Source organism: Schistocerca gregaria, chromosome 1 (assembly GCF_023897955.1).
Source record: "Schistocerca gregaria isolate iqSchGreg1 chromosome 1, iqSchGreg1.2, whole genome shotgun sequence".
NCBI lineage: Eukaryota > Metazoa > Arthropoda > Insecta > Orthoptera > Acrididae > Schistocerca > Schistocerca gregaria.
The window spans coordinates 967,436,962-967,456,725 of NC_064920.1; the positions used below are offsets into that span (position 1 = coordinate 967,436,962).

At 37.5% G+C, this 19,764-nt stretch overlaps 1 protein-coding gene across 1 annotated transcript in view; it reads right to left on the minus strand.

The window, feature by feature from the left end:
• Window positions 1–465: 465 nt before the first annotated feature.
• Window positions 466–19,764, minus strand: part of LOC126276533 (catalase) — a 67,144-nt gene continuing 47,845 nt past the window's right edge. Inside the window, exons 2-10 of the mRNA XM_049977285.1 lie at window positions 7,858–8,038; window positions 7,415–7,556; window positions 6,793–6,943; window positions 5,653–5,832; window positions 5,371–5,562; window positions 4,836–4,988; window positions 4,498–4,730; window positions 3,650–3,782; window positions 466–792 (exon numbers count right to left, since the gene is read on the minus strand). Of these exons, the coding sequence (XP_049833242.1) occupies window positions 688–792; window positions 3,650–3,782; window positions 4,498–4,730; window positions 4,836–4,988; window positions 5,371–5,562; window positions 5,653–5,832; window positions 6,793–6,943; window positions 7,415–7,556; window positions 7,858–8,038 (1,470 nt within the window). The 3' untranslated portion in view covers window positions 466–687. The remainder of the gene's footprint in view (window positions 793–3,649; window positions 3,783–4,497; window positions 4,731–4,835; window positions 4,989–5,370; window positions 5,563–5,652; window positions 5,833–6,792; window positions 6,944–7,414; window positions 7,557–7,857; window positions 8,039–19,764) is intronic.

A 19,764-nucleotide genomic window follows, 5' to 3' on the forward strand; every position in this document is an offset into this window, starting at 1 on the left:
CCAGGCAGCATTTTGAATTTCTGTCATCCTGAATGGAAGTCAAGTGTGCTGGGTGCCGTGCCACCTCACTTGGTAATGTTATTGGTGTCAGTTTTAGTAAAACAACAATGTTAGTCAGATGAAAAGCAGTAAACATGGTATTGTGAAAGCAGGAATACAGAAGTCGGAGTGGCTGCACACAGAGTCATCATCCTTACCTTAGTGAGTAGTCCTATTGTATTTAACAGTTATCCGAATGGTTGTCAAATTTGTCAAGTTTGGCTGTAGACTGTCAGAACAAATAACCAGTATTGTTCCACCTCAGGAAAGAGTTGTTTTTTTTTTTTTCTAAATTAAGTATGAAACTGCACAGTTTAACAATATGAATTTAGCAACTGATCGTAGTTAATATTGTTGTTATTCAAATAAGAGATCTTTGTATTATGAAAGAAGATTGTAGGTTTGGATGTATGAAAACATTCTGAGTAATGTATACTGCCTATTTATTGTGTAAAAGTACAAATTACATGTGGAAATTTTTTTAACCACAACTCTCTTCAAATTACAATTGTAGATATTCTTTGCTAAATAAAGAAAAAGATTACATCGAAAATGGCCAGTAGTTGCAGTCTGTGGTCCCCTGAACAAAGTATTAATACTCTGAAGCCACTGCACACCAAATCTTTTAACACTGCAAATTATGTTTATTTACAGATTGGCCTGGAAATTGCCTTGGCCATGTTTGCGAAGACCCTCCAGAAGTCTCTTCCCAAATTCAGCATCAACTTTTGCAAAATTTTTGACTGCTCTCTCCTGCAAAGATAAGAAATGCATATTAATGGAGTTTGGCGGAAGCACTGTGAAATGTTACAGAATTTATTTTGCCATTAGTTTATCCTCACTAGATTACATTCAGTTTTGTTCTATTCAGTATGTCAAATGAAAGCAGGAAACAAGAAAACATATTTTGTGTATTCAGAAACAGCAGTTTCATCATGAAACAAACCATGTATTATGACATTTACTTGAGGGGGTTTTCATTTTCTAGGCAAAATCATCTAAATAAGTGTGCCATATAATGATACTTGAGTCTTCAAGACATTGACAAAAACTGGCTCATTATTTAAAAAGTTGTTTAAATTGGAACTTCATTCTTAGAGTCTTCACTACATTCACTGTCACCACTTTGTAAATGTCATATACTGAGTGTACAGTTGAAAGGTGTTCAAGATGAAAAGCATTTGATTCTGGATCAATCAACCTAGAACCACAGGTAGCATGTTATGTGTAAAATCTCCTGAAAAACCATTTCCTCTGAAGTAAACTTCGATTGCATTACAGAAGCGATTTAATGTAGCCCACGTGAATCTGTACGTGCTGCTAGTTTGCAAAAACGTACAAGATTAGAATAATTCATACAATAAAATCTACTGGCAAAGTTGTGTGTATGGTCTAAACATTAGAGATGCTACAAAGGATTGGCGAGTCACACAACTGCTGGAGTTGTTTACAACTGTAGAATATGGGGCAGTGGAAAGCGACATGCGATGTACGAAATGGTGAGGGACATCATGAAAGTAAACGTTTCAACGTTTAGGTTAGCTGAATGTTTAACACGGTTATCAGACTACTACTACTACTACTACTGACTGCGATTAATTTCATACCCGGATTGTCTGAACAGCATGCCCTCCCACAACTACCACACAGAACTATCTTTCGGCGGGACAGAACTCCCTGTTTCCACCTTATTGGTAGGGAATTTCTGGATAGCGAAATGCCCGGAAGGTAGACCGGAAGAGGTGGGACAACTACATGGCCTTTTACATATCCAGACATGATTCCATTGAATTTTTTCTTAAGGATTTACGTGGGGAAAAGAAACCATCTACCAGGTTAAGATTGATAGCTGTCAACACCTGAAGACAAAATATGGGATGCTATGGCAACAGTTACATCAAACACACTCCAGGCTATATGGAGCAAAAGGTGGAATATCATTTTGCACCATTTAAGACATAAATTATATAATAATTACTTTGTGAGTTAGGGTTTGTTTATTTTGGATACTTCCACCCTGACATCGTATTGCCAATTGCATAATCTTGCCGTGTTTCATCTTAGTGTAATTTCTTCATCTGTACTTAAAAACTGTTACTTAACTTTTGAGGCTTAAAATGCCTACCTTACTTAATCTTTAGATTCAATATTTCAAGGATGAAGTAAGGAAACCAAAGTCAAGAATGAAGAAAAACAAAGAGTGAGATCCCCTAATGTGTATAAAAATAATAATAACCTTTATCCTTACAATTCACATTTATGTTATTTTGTTTACAACTTACTGTTAGCTTCACTCAGTTACACAAAAGCATTTCTTTTTCATTCTTCCTAACAAATCAGTTTGTTTTCATCGCTCAAACTACAACATTCTCATCATGTCATAATTTCCTGTTTAGTTAGTTTGGTCATGTTAATCCAGTCACCCATCCTTGTGTAACAAATGCCTCAGTCTTAATTCTAGTAACCAAAACTACTTTGTCAGCAACACTACTATGATCACAGTAGTTTTAATTTTTATGTGAAACAGCGCAATTGCTATTAACTTCTTTCTGATCAGACCACTGCTGTTAAATACCGCTTCTCCACTAGTTTTACTGTTATCCACCATTTAGCTTTGGAGCTTCCTAATGCTATCTATCCCACTACGTCTTTTTGCTAATCCAACTGCCTTTTATTGTTGTACATTTTATCTTTGAAACTATGAAAAAAAAAATTCTATAACCAATTTCAGTAATTCATTTCACCAATTTCAAATGTCGAAAATTGGCAGTTTCATTTGAGATTTAACCATTTACCAGTGAACTAACTGCTCTCCTACTTTCTGGAGGGGACATGTAGTTCAGAAAGACTTTGTTGAGAAGTACTTGGCAAACACAAAATGAATAATTAAAGTACAAAATAATCCTCACTATACACATACTATTTAGAGAAAGACATTAACTAGGACAAACTTCTGGATGATTGTATCATCAATCGACAATTTGACACATCTTGAGAGATACCAGATTTGATCAAAGTGAAACAAAGAGCAAAACTTCAGTTAGTAGATGGGAGATATCTGGACTTTACATCAGTGAAAGCCCCCCAATTCTCAGCCATCCAACACATCACAGACACCATGAAAACCTTCACAAAATATATTCTGTACAGTGTAACAATAACAACATAGGTTACGGAGGCATCTATATTACTCATTGGTTGGCCTTTATAAATAACTATAGCTATAACGAGGAAACTGATTAAAAAATTTTCCTGAATTATTTTAAGTTCCTGAAATACATTGCAGACTAATGATAAGGTTCCATACAAAAACAAGATAAATGTTTCAGTTAAAACTTTGAGGCTAAGAGGCTATGGTTTAAGTAAAAACATTTCTGTGATGTTTCCTCCCTCTCCACAGGGTGTTATCAAAGGTAAATCATTAACTGCATCAAATGATTAGGACAAAACACTAATGAATAATGTTGTACTTCAAAAATGCTCTCTCAGCTTAAAAGTTTTAACTAAATTAAACTCCAAATCAGAAAGACTTTTTAAAAATATTTATTAGTATTTAATGTGCTACTTATGAAGACACAAGGTTGTTCAATTTGTGATGAATTAGTAGTACCTGAATGAATCCTACAGCATGTCTCAAGTGGTCTACTATGTTGTCAACAAGACGCTGGCGTTCTTGTTCATTTAATGTCTTCTTCCAGAAGACAGCTGGTTGAGATACATTGTCATCATCATCTGTGTTGTACCTGCAATTTTTTATATTTTTTATAGAGTGAAAAATCTTACATACAAATACAAAATCATCATTAGCAGAAACATCTCATCACAAAATTTTGTTCTTGATTTAGAGATATTTGCAGTTACAGCTCCCTTGAAAGAGTAATTCAGTGATTCACCAGGCTGTGTCTAAAAAATGAACTCTTGCTCAGTGTGGAAAAAGCATCATAAGTGATGGTAACCCCTCCTGGCTTTCATTAAAGAAATCTAGAATTTCAACCACTGAGCTTAATATTCGTCTATTTCAGAAATCATTTGGGTATACATTTTTTGACAAATGAGTTGATCTAATGTTAAGCATTGCTGGTGGTCACTGACTGGCCTGTCTATTGGCTTCTAAATTTCCTTTTTATGTATTGCAATATTTTGCTGTGGATGTTTTAATAAATTAATGGAAATAAAGTTTTATGCTAAACCAAGTTTTATGCTAACAGTGCCATTCAGATAAGCATATCATAATGTTCCTTTTAAAGGGAGGAAAATCCATTTAGATATCAGAGACCAACACAAATCTAAATATACTCAAGCATGTGCAATCTGACTTTTATGTAACCACTTGATTGCAAAGAAACTGTTGGGAGGACGTATTTTTTTTTCTCTAGTAACAGTTGCAATTTCCTCACATATATTCAAATTTTTATCAGTACATACTCTTATCACAAATTCTGCACAGGTAAATTTTACCTTTGGACATCTCCAACTGTTGTAAACTTCGAAAGACCAACACCTGGAACTTCAGTGGGTCCCCCAAAACTGTTTGGAAAGTAGTTTGGAGCACCATCTTGATTGTAAAGAGCTTGTGGCCCATCACGTTGGTAGTTTGCAATCTTTGAGCGATAAGGACAGTTCACAGGCAGTTGCAAGTAGTTAGGTCCCAAACGGTGTCTGTGAGTGTCAGAATAAGAAAACAGTCTTCCCTGAAAATATGAAGACCAGATTAGTGGTAAAACACACCTACTGTATTTTATGTGAAAGTGCAAAAAAGAACACTTGACTGACAGTCAGCTCAAGAAATATATTACCTGCAGCATTTTGTCAGGGCTAGGCTCAATTCCTGGAACCATATGGGCAGGACTAAAAGCTATCTGTTCCACCTCTGCAAAATAATTTTTGGGGTTGCGATTCAGCACAATTTTGCCCACTGGGATGAGTGGAAACTCGTCGTGTGGCCAAACCTAAATAAAAGTCTAATATTATTTCATGTACTGTGAAATTTGTACTGCTATTAACACAGTATAAGTTAGAAACTAATGAAAAGATACGTCAAAAAGTTTTTCTTGTCAACTTGAGAATAATCTCATAAAAGTGAATACAAAGTATCAATAAGAAAATCACATATACAGTAATAATGATGAAGGATAGAATGAATCTAAGGTACTTGTACCATTAAGAGTTTTTGAATCAGTAACTTGCCTGAACACCTGAAATTACACCATTAAACTTTGGTTTGAAATAAGGCAAACCAACTAATCAGAGTAACAAAACCAAATCTAAAAATAAGTGAAACAATAAAGCAACTGTGATTTATGTTCTTTGTCTGCTAAAAAGGTCCCTTACCTTAGTGAGATCAAACGGATTGAATTTCCAGTTCTCAGCCTGCTTAAACGTCATGACTTGTATGTACATAGTCCACGAGGGATAGTTTCCTGTTGCAATAGCATTGTAGAGATCCCTGATTGAATAATCAGGGTCACTTCCAGATAGATCACCAGCCTGTTTTGCTGGAAGATTTTTTATTTTTTGATCCGTCTGGAAAAGGAAACGCATTGTTGCATATGATTATCAAAACTAGATAATATAATTTCCGTGCTACTTTGAAATTTAAAGATCAGGTATTACCTTATAATGGAATTTGCAATAAACAGCTTCATTCTTGGCATTGACCAACTTGAACGTATGTGAACCATAGCCATTCATGTGGCGATATCCATCTGGGATTCCTCTGTCAGAGAAGAGGAACATGACCTGATGGGTGGTCTCTGGTCTAAGTGTTATGAAGTCCCAAAACATGTCAACATCCTGCAAGAGAAATTATTTACATCAACAAACACTTAACCAAAGCAGCTGAATGCAAGTTGGATGAATCTGAAGACAGGAGAGAAATGAAACTTTAAAGAACAATAATCAAACCCTGTTTCATATCTAAAGCCTATACACTGCCTGGAAGAGTTAGAAACAAAGTCAGTTTTCCATTTTGAGAAATTAAAGAATTTATATGAAATACTACTCAATCAGTTTTATATATAGTATACTTGGCAACACAAATAGGGTGTCATCTACATCTATTTGTGTAGTTTTTATACAAATATACCAAAATATTTGATAAATGAGATTTGCTAAATATAAAAGTGATTCTTGCAATGAGAAATGAACAAAATATAATTAAATTAAATATTTGAGAATTTTTCTAGAAGTGCAAATATACACAGCTGAAGACAGTGATACAGTACAGTTAAGGGACACTAGGAGAGAATCAGTTCAGAAATATAATTCTAGCAAATGCTGTAATCCTTCATTTCAAGTACAAGTAACTTGAAAAAGAAACTGTCCAGCGCCATGTAAGAGAATATTTGCAAGGGAGTAATACAATTACATTAAAATATTCTGTGTATTATGATAATTTTAAAAGGCTGTCCACATTATTAAAGTTTGGTATGTTGTTATGTAGGAATTTAACATTTACAGATGAGGAATTTTTGTACTTACTTTCTTCCCACATTGAACAAAAATTTAAGCTCTTAAAGGACTCTTCATAAAAAGCTAATAAGAATTTTATGACATGAACAACTGAACAATAACATCTTGCTTATAAGTTTGAACGAGAGTATCAAACACTCTCTTTGTAGTTTTTAAGAAACAAGATGATCGTAAAGTTTCATCAAGTAAATACACTCTATTATTTTTATACACCAAGTGTAACTTTAGGGTTTCCATAACAGAGCTCTAAAAAAATTAAGATGATATTCTTTTAATAATAACCTTCAGGTGAGTTTCTGGATTCCTCTTCTGAGTGTGTATGAAGACTGGGAAAAATATTGGGTCTCTTATGAAGAAGATGGGGGTGTTGTTGCCCACCAAATCCCAAATACCTTCTTCAGTGTAAAACTTGACTGCAAATCCACGAGGATCCCTGCAGATTATTATAATATTTCAATATTTGTATTTGTGTAATTACTAAAATACATATTTTCTATGAATTAAATTAGACTCACTCCAATGAAATAAATGTGTGATCAATCAGGATGAAATCAATGAAGAGTTGTTGACACAAAATTAAATCAGCAAAAAAGAATAAGAATTTTATGCTCCACAAGCAAAAGATTAGGCTTCCAACAGTATTCAATTTAAAAAATATATATATTTTTTCCTCAAGGTGCAGCAGCAAAAGTACAAATAAAATATTTTGAAGTTATTAAATCACTTCATTATTCTCAGAAGTTAAAATGAAAATCCGAAAGATATTAAACAGTATTTTAAACAACAACACTTCATCACAATACAGGAATTAATAAAAATTAATTTGATAGTTCATTATAAGAGGCAGTATTGCCTGTCATCTATTTTAGTATTTTAGTGATCAGTTACAAAAACAAAATCTCACCTTACAGTATCAGCTGACCCACTCTCACCTCCCACAGTGGAGAACCTTACAGCTAACGGTGTCCTCTTTCCAATTTCAGAAAATATTTTTGCCTTACAGTAAGCTGAAATATCATGTGTAACTTCAAAGTACCCAAAAGCACCTAAACATAGGAAAAAAAGAAAAGGAATACATCATTAGCAGTGTTTATTATGAGTGTTTCAAAATAATTTCTTAAATACAATTATAAAAAATAAAAAGACAAGCACATACTACCTAATCATCAAAGGAGACTAACTATGATTCTTCCATTAAATGTATTGTTTCTTCAGTTTAACCATTTTATATAAATTTGAGCATATGTTAAATTTACTACAGCATGTATGTGTGTTCCACACTCCCAATCTTTCTTTGGCTCAACTATTTACAACAAAATTGTACATTATCACTGCATAAGTCTTTACCTGCACCCTTGGCATGTACAACTCTTTCTGGGATGCGTTCACGATCGAAGTGGGCAAGTTCATCAATAAGCGTAAAGTCTTGCAGCAGAATAGGTCCTTTTGGACCTGCTGTTAAGCTGGCTGTGTGGCTGTCAACAGGATTACCACTGCCTGTTGTTATTTTCCCCTGGTCGTCTTTTGACTGTGGATATGAGAAGAAGAAAAATAGTTATGACTAACAATACAATCTCTTAAGCAATCAGGAATGATGTATAAAGATAAATCCACAGATGGAACAGAATATTCTAGTCACAGGTGTTTATACTGATTAATAAATCACATAAATGGTCAGCATATTGCCATTGTTTTCTTTCAGACAGTGTATTTTAATTGTCTTATACAGAGGATATGCCAACTTCCAGAAATGTATCATGATTCCCATTCTGAAAAAGGCAGCAGCAGCAGCAGCAAAATGTTGGCATATCAAACTGCAAGCCTCTTATCACATAATCAGAAATTTTCATGAGGGTAATTCTGAGGAGAGTTGAAAAGAAGGTGGGGGAAGGACAGTAAGCTTAGCAAAGTTCAATTTGGCCTCTGGAAAGGATTTGCATCAAGAAGAATTCTGGCACAGATACTTCTTACTGAAAAGCAATTACAGAAAAATAAGAAAAGCAATTACAGAAAAATAGACCAACTTATGTTGCCTTTTTAGAGCCATTTGATAATGTTACTCGACATATCTTCAGAATGCTGAAGAAAGCAGGTCTAAAAAAGAAACAGCTTCTGTAATAATAAAATGGCTGATTAGGAATGAGAAGCAAAAATTAGAAATGGCACAAGACAAATGTGTGGTCTCTGCCCTCATATTCAATGCTTACATCCAGAAAGTCTATAGACTTAGTTGCGGCAAGTGAGGCTGGAGTCAACATTACTGGACAAAAGAGACATGCTGCAATATGCAGATGCTATTGCTGTGGTTATGGAGACCAAGGATCCAGATAAGATTCTTGGTGCAATGAATGAAGTTTTCTGTAACCAGTATGGCACAAGAAAAGACTAAAGTGATGGTATGCAGCACTGAACAAGAATATGGAACTAAGAATGACAGTTAGAAGAGAGAATTTAGAATTGGTAGAGGAATTTCCTCATTTGGGAGGTAGAAACCAGAAAGAAATGGTGAGCAGAATACAGGGGGCCAAAATTGTGTTTCACTTGAGAAAGAACTTCCTCATCGGCAACAACAGTATAGAAATAAGTAAGGGTTCATATAGCATTTGTTTGGAGTGTCCTTAATACAAGTGTAACCCTTTAAAATGCGAAACAAGAGAGAAGACAGCTAAAAGTCTTTAAATTTGCTGCTACATAAGATTAGCTGAAGAGATATTGTTGGGAGAAACAATAACATTGGAGCAATAGCAGAAGAAGCGGCTGAGGGAGGGAATCCCTGGCGATAAGCAAAGGTTTAATATGCGCAGCAGCTGACGATTCACGTAGAATGTGCTGCATACTTTATGTATGCAGGAGGTGGTACACAGAAGAGTGGAATAGTCTATTGTTGCAAACCAATGTCAGCATTTAACATTGAACAAGAAGAATTTTAAACCAAAGTACGTTAGATGATGGCAAGAAATCATAATTATAATCCATGGAACTTGTGAATAACTAAATCAACTCTGAATATATACTTTGGTCAAACCAATATATGGTCCTGAGTATTTATTTGGAAGTCAAGTCAAAATTTTATTTTTGTAACACCTGGACATAATTATGAAGATAAAAATCTCACTGCTTCTACAATAAGAGCTGCCTAAAGTACGCACTATTATGCTCAGGGCCCTCTATGAGAGGACACTTCCATTTCCCCTCCTCCCTCCAAAATTATATTGAAGTTCTTCATAATAAATGGTCACTTATCTCCCGTGTTTTGTTCATATTTAAATTTCTATAACCTAGAAAGGAACTACTCTATTAAAATACAGACAAGCCTGAGTGATATTACAAATGATGAGATGCTAAATCAATGTTAAATACATTTGTATGGCAACACTTGACACTAATTATTTTTCTTATACATTGAACACTAAACAGGTGGCCAAGGCAGAAGCTTCTTTTTTCTAACTTTTCATGAGAATCATCACATTATGTTTAATTTGAGTGCCTGGGCAACTTCTTTAATGGACTCTCATTTAGCAGGTAGTGGCTACCACTGTTGTTGACTACTTCCCGGCAACTGGAAGCTGTCCTGAAAATACTCTTTCACAGAGCAAATGGGAACTGCAAACTAGCTTGGAGGAAAAAGGATAAGAGTTACATAATGCACCTTCTTCTTGTATTTTTGTAATTTAAGTTATACATACATAATATATACCTAAATAAAGGGATACCTAGCAATGAACACAGAAGGTCACCTATCTTCCTCCATATAGTCCCAACTGCACCCCATCCCATTTGCATCCATTTCCAAAACAAAGAATAGTTTTGAGGACTTCAATTTGATAGTGATGAAGTGGTGCAAGCAGAGGGGAGATTGTGGCTTCATCAACAAAATCTAACATTCTACTAGTACAGTGATAGTATCAACAGACTGGTCTCTCTCATTGGGAGAGACGTGTTTGTCGTCAGGGTGACTACTGAGAAATAAATTTGTAGACACTAAGAATAAAGATGTAGAACGTTAATAATGTTAGTTTTATTTAAAAAGCTTTAAGAGTTTTCACTTAAACTCTGGGGTATTACTCTTCAGCACACCCTCAAATGCAGCAGAACTTAAAGTGTATACAGATGTCCACATCACATCCAGAATTTAACAGACGAAGTCAGAGCTACAAGGCAGCACTTCCAAAAGAAATGGGCGACTAAAAAGGTAAACAAGACACTAGAAGTTTCAATTGATAATGCTAAATATCAAATGGAGGGAAGACCATGCTCTTTTCGCGAGGCACTATTGCGGAAATTGAGAACTAGCATTTGAGTCTGACAGCAGAAAGATTCTACCACAGCCAATGTACATTTCGCGTAAGACCACGAAGATAAGATGCCAAAAATTAGGGCTCGTACGGAGGCTTTTAGACAGCCGTTTTCCCCCCTCGTTATTTTCGAGTGGAACAGTAAAGGAAATGATTACTATTAGTATGAATTACCCTCCATCTTGCACCGTACGGTGACTTGCGGATAATGTGAGTAGACGTAAAGAACAAAGCTTATCAAGTCTCATCACACGCTGATAAAAACAATTCACATTAATTTATCACAGCAATACTGGTTTTATAAAAGTTATTTCCTATTTCAAAGCGAAAATGAGACAGCAAGCAGTATAACGCATCTACAATAATGCTACGATCAAAACTACACGCAAATAAATTTAGCTTTGAAGAGTAGGTATGTGACGACTCTGTACTATTCGCGCAAACTATGTTGACCCTCGGCGCGGTCGCTGATGGAAGCGACGTTACAGGCACTTAGCAGTCGTGATGACTCTTTATATACATATATATCTTTGCCCCATCTACACACGGCACAAACATTCCAATACGCTTTTTCTTGCATCTCTCCCTCATCCACAATCACCTCTAACTGCCCCAAAGGATTTTGTCGCTTCGCTGTCTCTGGTTCACTGGCCGGGGCTGTATAAACCCGCGCCGTACTCGAGTAGGCGGTGTAACTACACATTAAAGGTGAAAAAAGACAATATTAAGAATCTTACTGTCTTGGATTTCTTGACCCTAACGGCTGACATCTCTGCATGTTAATATGTGGCAAGCTACTTCCAAATAGTTCCATGGTACAAGCTGAGTTATGCCGAACTATACACCCCGCTTGTAAAGCCAAAAACGAAAAAAAAAATTATTCGTTCCAAATAATTATTAATAAACTTGAAAACTGAAGTATGCGACGCAAACTGAATGAAAAAAAAAATCAAGCACGCCTCGTCTTTAGTCATCTATCGCAGTGACCAGGCGGGTGAAGTGCATACTATCGCTGAGAATTTCATAAAAACATGAGTGGCAGACTAAAAACAATGTATGCTCAATGAAAAATCTGCAGATCATAATCTTATAGTGCCGCTTTCGAACGAAACTGTTTCGCGTGGAATTAAAACCAACACAACAAATTCGTCTTGCAATTTTAGGCGTCGACTGATGTTACAGTGTTACAGGACTAGCCATCTTACTGATAAGAGCAACCACCTCGTTGCAATTATTGTATCGATATTTGTAGAGTTGGGGCCAAGGCAATGACTGAACATAGCAGAGGCGGTATCACTAATAAAATGTGAAGTTGTAAACTGTAGTTCCAGATATTGTATCCTGCACAGACAAGCACTCGCGATGAAGGAGATGCCGTCAAATTGCTTCTTGAGCCAGCAGTAAAAATAATCAGTTACGTTAATTACGCCCTCTTCAGTGCCGATTGTTTTCAATACTATGCGAAGATAATGGGAGCAGACATAAAACACTACTGCTCCACACCGAGGTTAGACTTATCTCGCGTTAAGACCTTAACATGAGTAACCGAACTACGAGCTGAATTACGAGCTTTTATGACTGACATTTCCTTTTAATTGAAAGAGCGTTTGTGCGATGTGACTTGTTCAGATTAATTTTGTTGGCAGATGTATCTGGGAAAATTATATGAATTAAGTCAATCTTTACTAAGAAAACAGTAACAGTTTTCAATCTGCGTACTAATAACAAAATAACATCCTTGAAAATAGATTTTTTGGATTGTTAGTGTTGGCAAGAGGGTAGAATGCTTGGTAACACTAAAGTGTTCGCTGGTAAGACAGCAGAATTACCAAATTAAATATCTGAAGAATTGGTCAACTGTCCCCCACAATACGCGCGCATTTTATGAGACCGATTTTCCTGAAGATCAGAACGGTGCGGAATCCTTTCCTGCAAAATTTGCAGATGCCAGAAAATATTTTAAACGAAACTTACGTATCCCTTTTAGATACATCCGATTCATTATTCAAAACAAAGGCCGTTTATGATTTTTTTGTGCAGGATTTGTGATGTGTGTGATGCCACACAGGCTGTGACTTTTGCCATCCCGTTCGTAACAACGTACTAGTACAAAACTGAATTATATGCAGCAACAGAATCAAAATACCGTAATAGCCTGGATGATGAATCTGATATGCGCCTTCAACACTCTGCTATCAAGCCTGACAAACAGTTGGTCAAAAATAATTAAAAAACCTTCATACCATTAAATGGAAACAACTGTATCAATTTGAAGTGGAAATCAATACAGGGTTACTTGCGTATTATAAAATGCGGACACTATATAATGGCTGTTTGAGGGGGGGGGGGGGGGGAGGGGTGCTTGAACTATGGTTGCATAAGATGGAGGAAGAGGTCGGGCCTGAACTAACACTGCCAACTGCAGGAATCAATTGTGCTGTAGCACTACCAAATGCTTTATATATTCCAGTTTGCTTTATGTTGTGGATTTCTTGTTTTCCGTTTTTCTAATTTTGAAATATGACAGTTATGTCAGTTTTGCTATCGTGAAAGTACAGATCGCGGGCGTAGGATAGCAGTTCTTCGAGAGAGGAGCGGGGCGTATTCCCCCGCGCCACTCCTCTCACCCGGACAGTCAAAGAGGTCTTATTTGTTTAAGGTCAAGGCCGACTGCAAGAATATAGTGTCCGCACTATATTAACTCTGTGTCGCTTTGGATATTGTTTTGGAAGTCAGTAGTGTATAATGTATCTGTTTTGTACGATTTTCATTGAATGATTATAAATAATTAAAGAAAATAAAACTAGGTCTTGTTTATTTTAGGGTTCCGTAAAATATTTAGTATCTCGGATGGGGTTCCGTCGCTAAACAAGTTTGAGAACTACTGGTGTAGACAGCCAAGACGCTAATTCATATAACAATACCATAGTGTCAAATGGAATAAAATGCCATTAATCTGGGCACAAATACAGAACGACAAGTAGAATAATGACAAGCTTTCTGCATTACAAAACTTTTATGATCACGGACAGTCTATAAGAATTCTTATGTATGAGGTGCTTAGCAAGTGGCTAATTTGAGGAACATCGGAAGGACATCTCAAATAGCGGTTTCTGGTGATGCAGATTTAGACAAACATTACTACACACTCCCCGTGGCAAGTCAATTTCCCGCTGGACGAACACCGTTCCCTTTCTTACTTCTAGTAATCTGAATCGGTTTAGTTTCAAGTTATTTGCACATACGACCTTTAGGAAAAGGCTTGTATACAGTATCAGATTGATTGGCCGCATTGCAAGTGCATATTGAGAGCGAGGTCGCCGAACTCTTTCACTGCTGCTTTCAAGGCGAACTGCCTTCAGTGTGTAGTTTGCCCTACATTCACCGCCATTCAAACATTCAGGTTCTGAAGACAGTCTAAGGTCTTACTATCTAAACCACTGTTAACTGAAGCGAACGAACATTGCATCACGTTGAACTGCCCTTTCATTATAAATAAGGACAGCTTGAGGAAAAGTATTACTCAGAGCACGAAGTTTTATTGCCTTGAATCAAATTAACACCGAATAAGTAGATTAAATGGCCGACGTACTCGATCGGAAGCAAACTAACGAAGGGAGTGATTGTAACCTGAAACCGGAACGGCAGCTACAGCGACGACAATAGAATTACACATAGAGCGCCATCCATTTAACGGCGAAAAACAATGCACTGCTGCAGGTAACGTCGCCTGGTTTTTGCCATATCCGAGGACTTCCTTCATTCTTAATTCATTAAATAACAAGTTACAAGCAGCAGGTATCTTTTGTGATTTGTCAAAGGCATTCGATTGTGTAAACCACAACATCCTTTTAAATAAATTAGAATTCTATGGTGTCACGGGCAGTGGTGCAAAATGGTTCAAGCCATACCTCGCTAACAGGAAACAAAGGGTGTCAGCGCAAGGGACTAGTGAATTAAGTCATCAGTCATCATCAGAATGGGAAGAAATTACATGTGGTGTCCCACAAGGATCCATTTTAGGGTCATTGCTTTTTCTTGTGTACATTAATGATCTCTCCTCAGTTACTCTGCCAGAAGCAGAGTTCGTTTTGTTTACAGATGACAAGTATTGCAATAAATAGTATGTCGAGTAGTTCTAGAAAGATCTGCTAATGATATTTTCATGGATATTAATAAATGGTTTAAAGTCGACTCATTTACATTAAACTTTGAAAAGACTCACTACATGCAATTCAGAACCAGTAAGAGGTTTCCACCCATCATATGCATAAAGTATGAAGAAGAGAAGGTAGACGAGGTTGACAGTCTAAAATTCCTGGGATTACAACTTGATAATAAATTCAGATGGGAGGAGCACACCACAGAACTGCAGAAACGGTTTAACAAATCTGTATTTGCAATACGAGTGTTAGCTGACATAGGGGACATAAAAGTAAAAAAGCTTGCATACTTTGCCTACTTTCATTCCATAATGTCATATGGTATAATATTTTGGTGTAACTCTTCAAGTCAAACAAAAGCGTGTAATACGTATTATTTGTGGAGTAAACTCACGGACGTCTTGTAGAAACCTCTTCAAAGAACTGGGTATACTAACTACTGCCTCTCAGTATATTTACTCCTTAATGAAATTTGTCCTAAATAATATCTCTCTTTTCCAACAAACAGCTCAGTTCATACATACAGTACCAGGAACAAAAATGATCTGCACGAGGACTTAAAAGCACTTACTTTAGTTCAAAAAGGGGCCCACTACTTAGGAACACTCGTCTCCAATAATTTGCCAGCAAACAAAAAATTTAGTTACAAACAAAGATCAGTTTAAAAGGAGCCTGAAAGACTTACTAGTGGCCAACTCCTTCTACTCCATTGACGAATTTTTTTAATACAAACAAATGATGTGTTGTATATATTTATACTATCAGCTTAAAAAAAAAAAAGAGGAAGAAGAGACATGTTCCACCTCCAAGAGGATCTCCTCAACACGGATCTATAGAACGAAAAACTAATCTAATCCTCCGATTGCGTCATTCCACGTGATGCACTTTCGTTCTTCGTGTTTAGCGCCGCGCATTCCGTAGCAATCAGTCAATTTGATAATTTTCAGATCCAATGCGAAGATTCCGTTCCATGATCCTCTGATTAAGCGCTGGTGCTCTGTTTCGCAATGACAGAGCAAACGCCTCCCCACGAATAGTGCGGGAGTGAAATGCACTTCCAGAAAAAAAATGGTTCAAATGGCTCTGAGCACTATGGGACTCAACTGCTGTGGTCATTAGTCCCCTAGAACTAAGAACTACTTAAACCTAACTAACCTAAGGACATCACACACATCCATGCCCGAGGCAGGATTCGAACCTGCGACCGTAGCAGTAGCACGGTTCCGGACTGCGCGCCTAGAACCGCGAGACCACCGCGGCCGGCTGCACTTCCAGAGCCCAGTTTTTAACAATACTTATCGTACCTCACAGGCACTGGTGGATCAATGCCAGTGCTTTCCGCTGCTGTAGTTGGAGTTGGTATTTTATAATTCATACGCAAATTAAGCGAGACAAGTGGCAAATATGGATCTGAGATAGCTTCAAACAGTTTATACGGAAATATGTTCAAACTAAGTGCAATCATCTAAATGGCCAGGGAAGAATGTGTTTAATTGCAGGCAGCCGGCCGAAGTGGCAGAGCGGTTCTAGTCGCTATAGTCTGGAATCGCGCGACCGCTACGGTCGCAGGTTCGAATCCTGCCTCGGGCATGGCTGTGTGTGAAGTCCTTAGGTTAGTTAGGTTTAAGTAGTTCTAAGTTCTAGGAGACTGATGAACTCAGAAGTTAAGTCCCATAGTGCTCAGAGCCATTTGAACCATTTAACTGCAGGCGAGGATCGAACATACCATTTGCGTTTCCCAATACTTCCTACAACTGGCCAGAAAACTGAATTAAATCCAGTCTTTGTACAATGCAGAAACACTGCTGTAAGGCTGTGCCTACCAAACTTTCTTACTCCGTTATCCGTAAGTGCAGTCAGATATTTGCGAGTATCCCCCGACACACGCACACACACACACACACACACACACACACACACACACACGTATTGGTATTGCTTATAGCTAACAATATTTTATTTTATTTTATTTGAGTGGTGCTCAGTCAGTACATATCATAAATCATGGTCAAAAGCCCTTTAGCTCGTTGTCTATTTTCATTGCTATCATAGTAAAAAAAAAAAAAAATATGTTATATATGTGCTGAATTTCACATTTCCTTCAGTACGTTGTAATATAGTGTGTGGGAGCGGGAGGGGGGGGGGGGGTGAATAAAAACTCTATCGACGGCGACACTTGCTTCACCTGCATCCTGCGCTTCCACTTAAAATTAACCGCGTTAAATGTGTGCATCATACTTAATGTTTGTGAATCACTTGATTACTGGATTCCTTACTTCTGAACTGGCAGAAAATGGCAGACTTCAGGCTCTCAACGCTTCGCCTCAGACCTCTTTAATAACAACAATATTGCGTACAACACTATATAAGCCCTTACTGTTGTGTTGTGCTGTCAATTAGATCCATTTTATGTTTCTAATTGAGTAATGAAGTAATGTATGATCTATTTCTGGAACTATCTACAACCAGACAAGACATTTTCAGGAGATATTTTGCGTTTGTTGTGCAATTGCATCACTTTTACCATCAGCAAAATATGGTACACAGCATGTATATAGTGGGCTGACAATGTGAGGAATCGGTAATCTCCACCGCAAAGTGTCGTTAATGTTATTTGAGAAAACAGTAAATATTAGCAATTTATATAATCAATATTATAGTAATAATGATCTTTTAAAAAATAACTTAGTTTCGTGACAAACACATTCAAACCATTCTAGTTTCCACCCCTCAGAAAATTTCAGTTTACTCTTCAGTGGGTAATACCCCCAGGGTTGAGAAATACTGATGGGAGGCCTTCGTGGTTTTTCTGGGACAATCTCAAAATGGAACCAAAAATATCTCCAGTCCTCTGTTTCCGTCCATCTGCAATACACCGGCTCTCAAACAGCGCCTGGTCTTACTACTCTAGGATAAGGGAAGGGGGAAGGGCAAGGGGGGGGGGGGGGGAGGGGGAGGGAGAGAGGAAGATACCGCAGCAGCCGGCCTGTGTGACCGAGCGGTTCTAGGCGCTTCAGTCTGGAACCGCGCGACCGCTACGGTCGCAGATTCGAATCCTGCTTCGGGCATGAATGTGTGTGATGTCCTCAGGTTAGTTAGGTTTAAGTAGTTCTAAGTTCTAGGGGACTGATGACCTCAGAAGTTAAGTCCCATAGTGCTCACAGGCATTTGAACCATACCGCAGCAGCTTATTTCACTCTCGCACTTTTAAGCTTCCGCATGTCTGTATTAACGGTTCTAAATGCTTTTGCAAACTCCGAACGCTTGCTTCTATTTACCGTAGCCATTATACGGTGTTACTGTAAGTTCAGACATGCGCGTGAATTATAGTGGTGTTAGCACACCCGCCCGCATGATGCAGCGAGTATAAAACGGAAGGCTTCGCTTCCACTCAGAGAAGGCTAGATTAATTGCAGCCCACCCACGGACATTTAAGCATTTTCCTCGCTCTCCTTCCGCTTATATCGGGGGAAGGAATCCTGATTCGTGACATTATGGGAAGCATACTCCGCTATGCAATTCACAGTGGTTTGCACAATACAGATGTAGATACACAAATTTCCGAACTGGATGTGTGTTTTAAGCATGCCTTATTTTAACAACTAATTTAATCCTGCCAGCTACGCCATGTGCTACCACTCTTACTAAAACATCGCATTTTATGAATAGGGAAAATATTACTCATCATAGATTCATTCTCATGTAGTCTTCGTGCGGAGTGTAGTTTTTTGAGAGCAGTGAGCAGTTTGACAAGACTGGCAAACTCAAATGACACTTAACAAATTATTCTGAATACATATTAGATGGGAACCTTAGTCCACCAAGTGTGTTCTCTATTGTTACTGCAAACACCGAAATTGCATAACCAGGATCTGTGCACTTCGTCTTGAAACGTCAGGTCGAAGGTCATTTAAACTACTGACCTATTTCATCGTTGTACAGCGAAAGTACGACAGGCAGCGAAGTTGAATTTATGAATAGTCACTTTCCCCAGAACAGTGCCCAACTTGAAAAATTAAATGAAGGTGTCCAAAGCGCGAGGTAGCAATGGTAACCAATTTAAGTGAAGTGTTTGATATCTTAAGGAAAACTAGAGACCCAATTATACTCTTTGACAAGTGTTGGCAGTTTATTCAACATATCTGAGCGATCTTTATGCCGAAGAGAAGTAACAAGTTGCATACGTAAATTCGGAGCATTTAGTTTAACGACGAATTTTCATTAAATGCGATCACTTGTTTGAGTACATTAGAGGGCCCGTATTTTTCTCAGATGTAGATTAGCAACTTGTCTTCGCTGTTTGATACAGTTATCTCGTCCCCTTCAGTCAAGGTTGCTAGCTGAACTTTGCTTATTTACGAGACAAAGTTGCAAAAATATGTAGTTATCTGGCAATATTCTCTCCCTATTCACGGTTAGCATCATTTAAAACCATCTTGACTTTATTACAATATGTTCAGCCGCCTTGAAGCCTTAGGAATGTAGACAATTATGGGATAAGTAGTAGATACAGAGAATAAAAATCTCAAAAACTCTCGTACGTCAGTACATTTTTAAGCATGTTAGAATCATTTCTCTGGTCGCTTTATGCTTCAGTAAGCGTGTTTCTCCTACTGACCGAAGAAAGCAAAGAGGCGATGCACACCAGTGGCTTCGAAGTCATCCACAGTTCAGCGTAACTAAAACACTGCATGTGTCTTTTACTGAAGAATCACGTGGAAGGAGGTTGTAATTAATCTGTTTATTACTGATAGCCAGTGTTGTTAGTATCTGGATAGACGTCAGTATTCATGAGG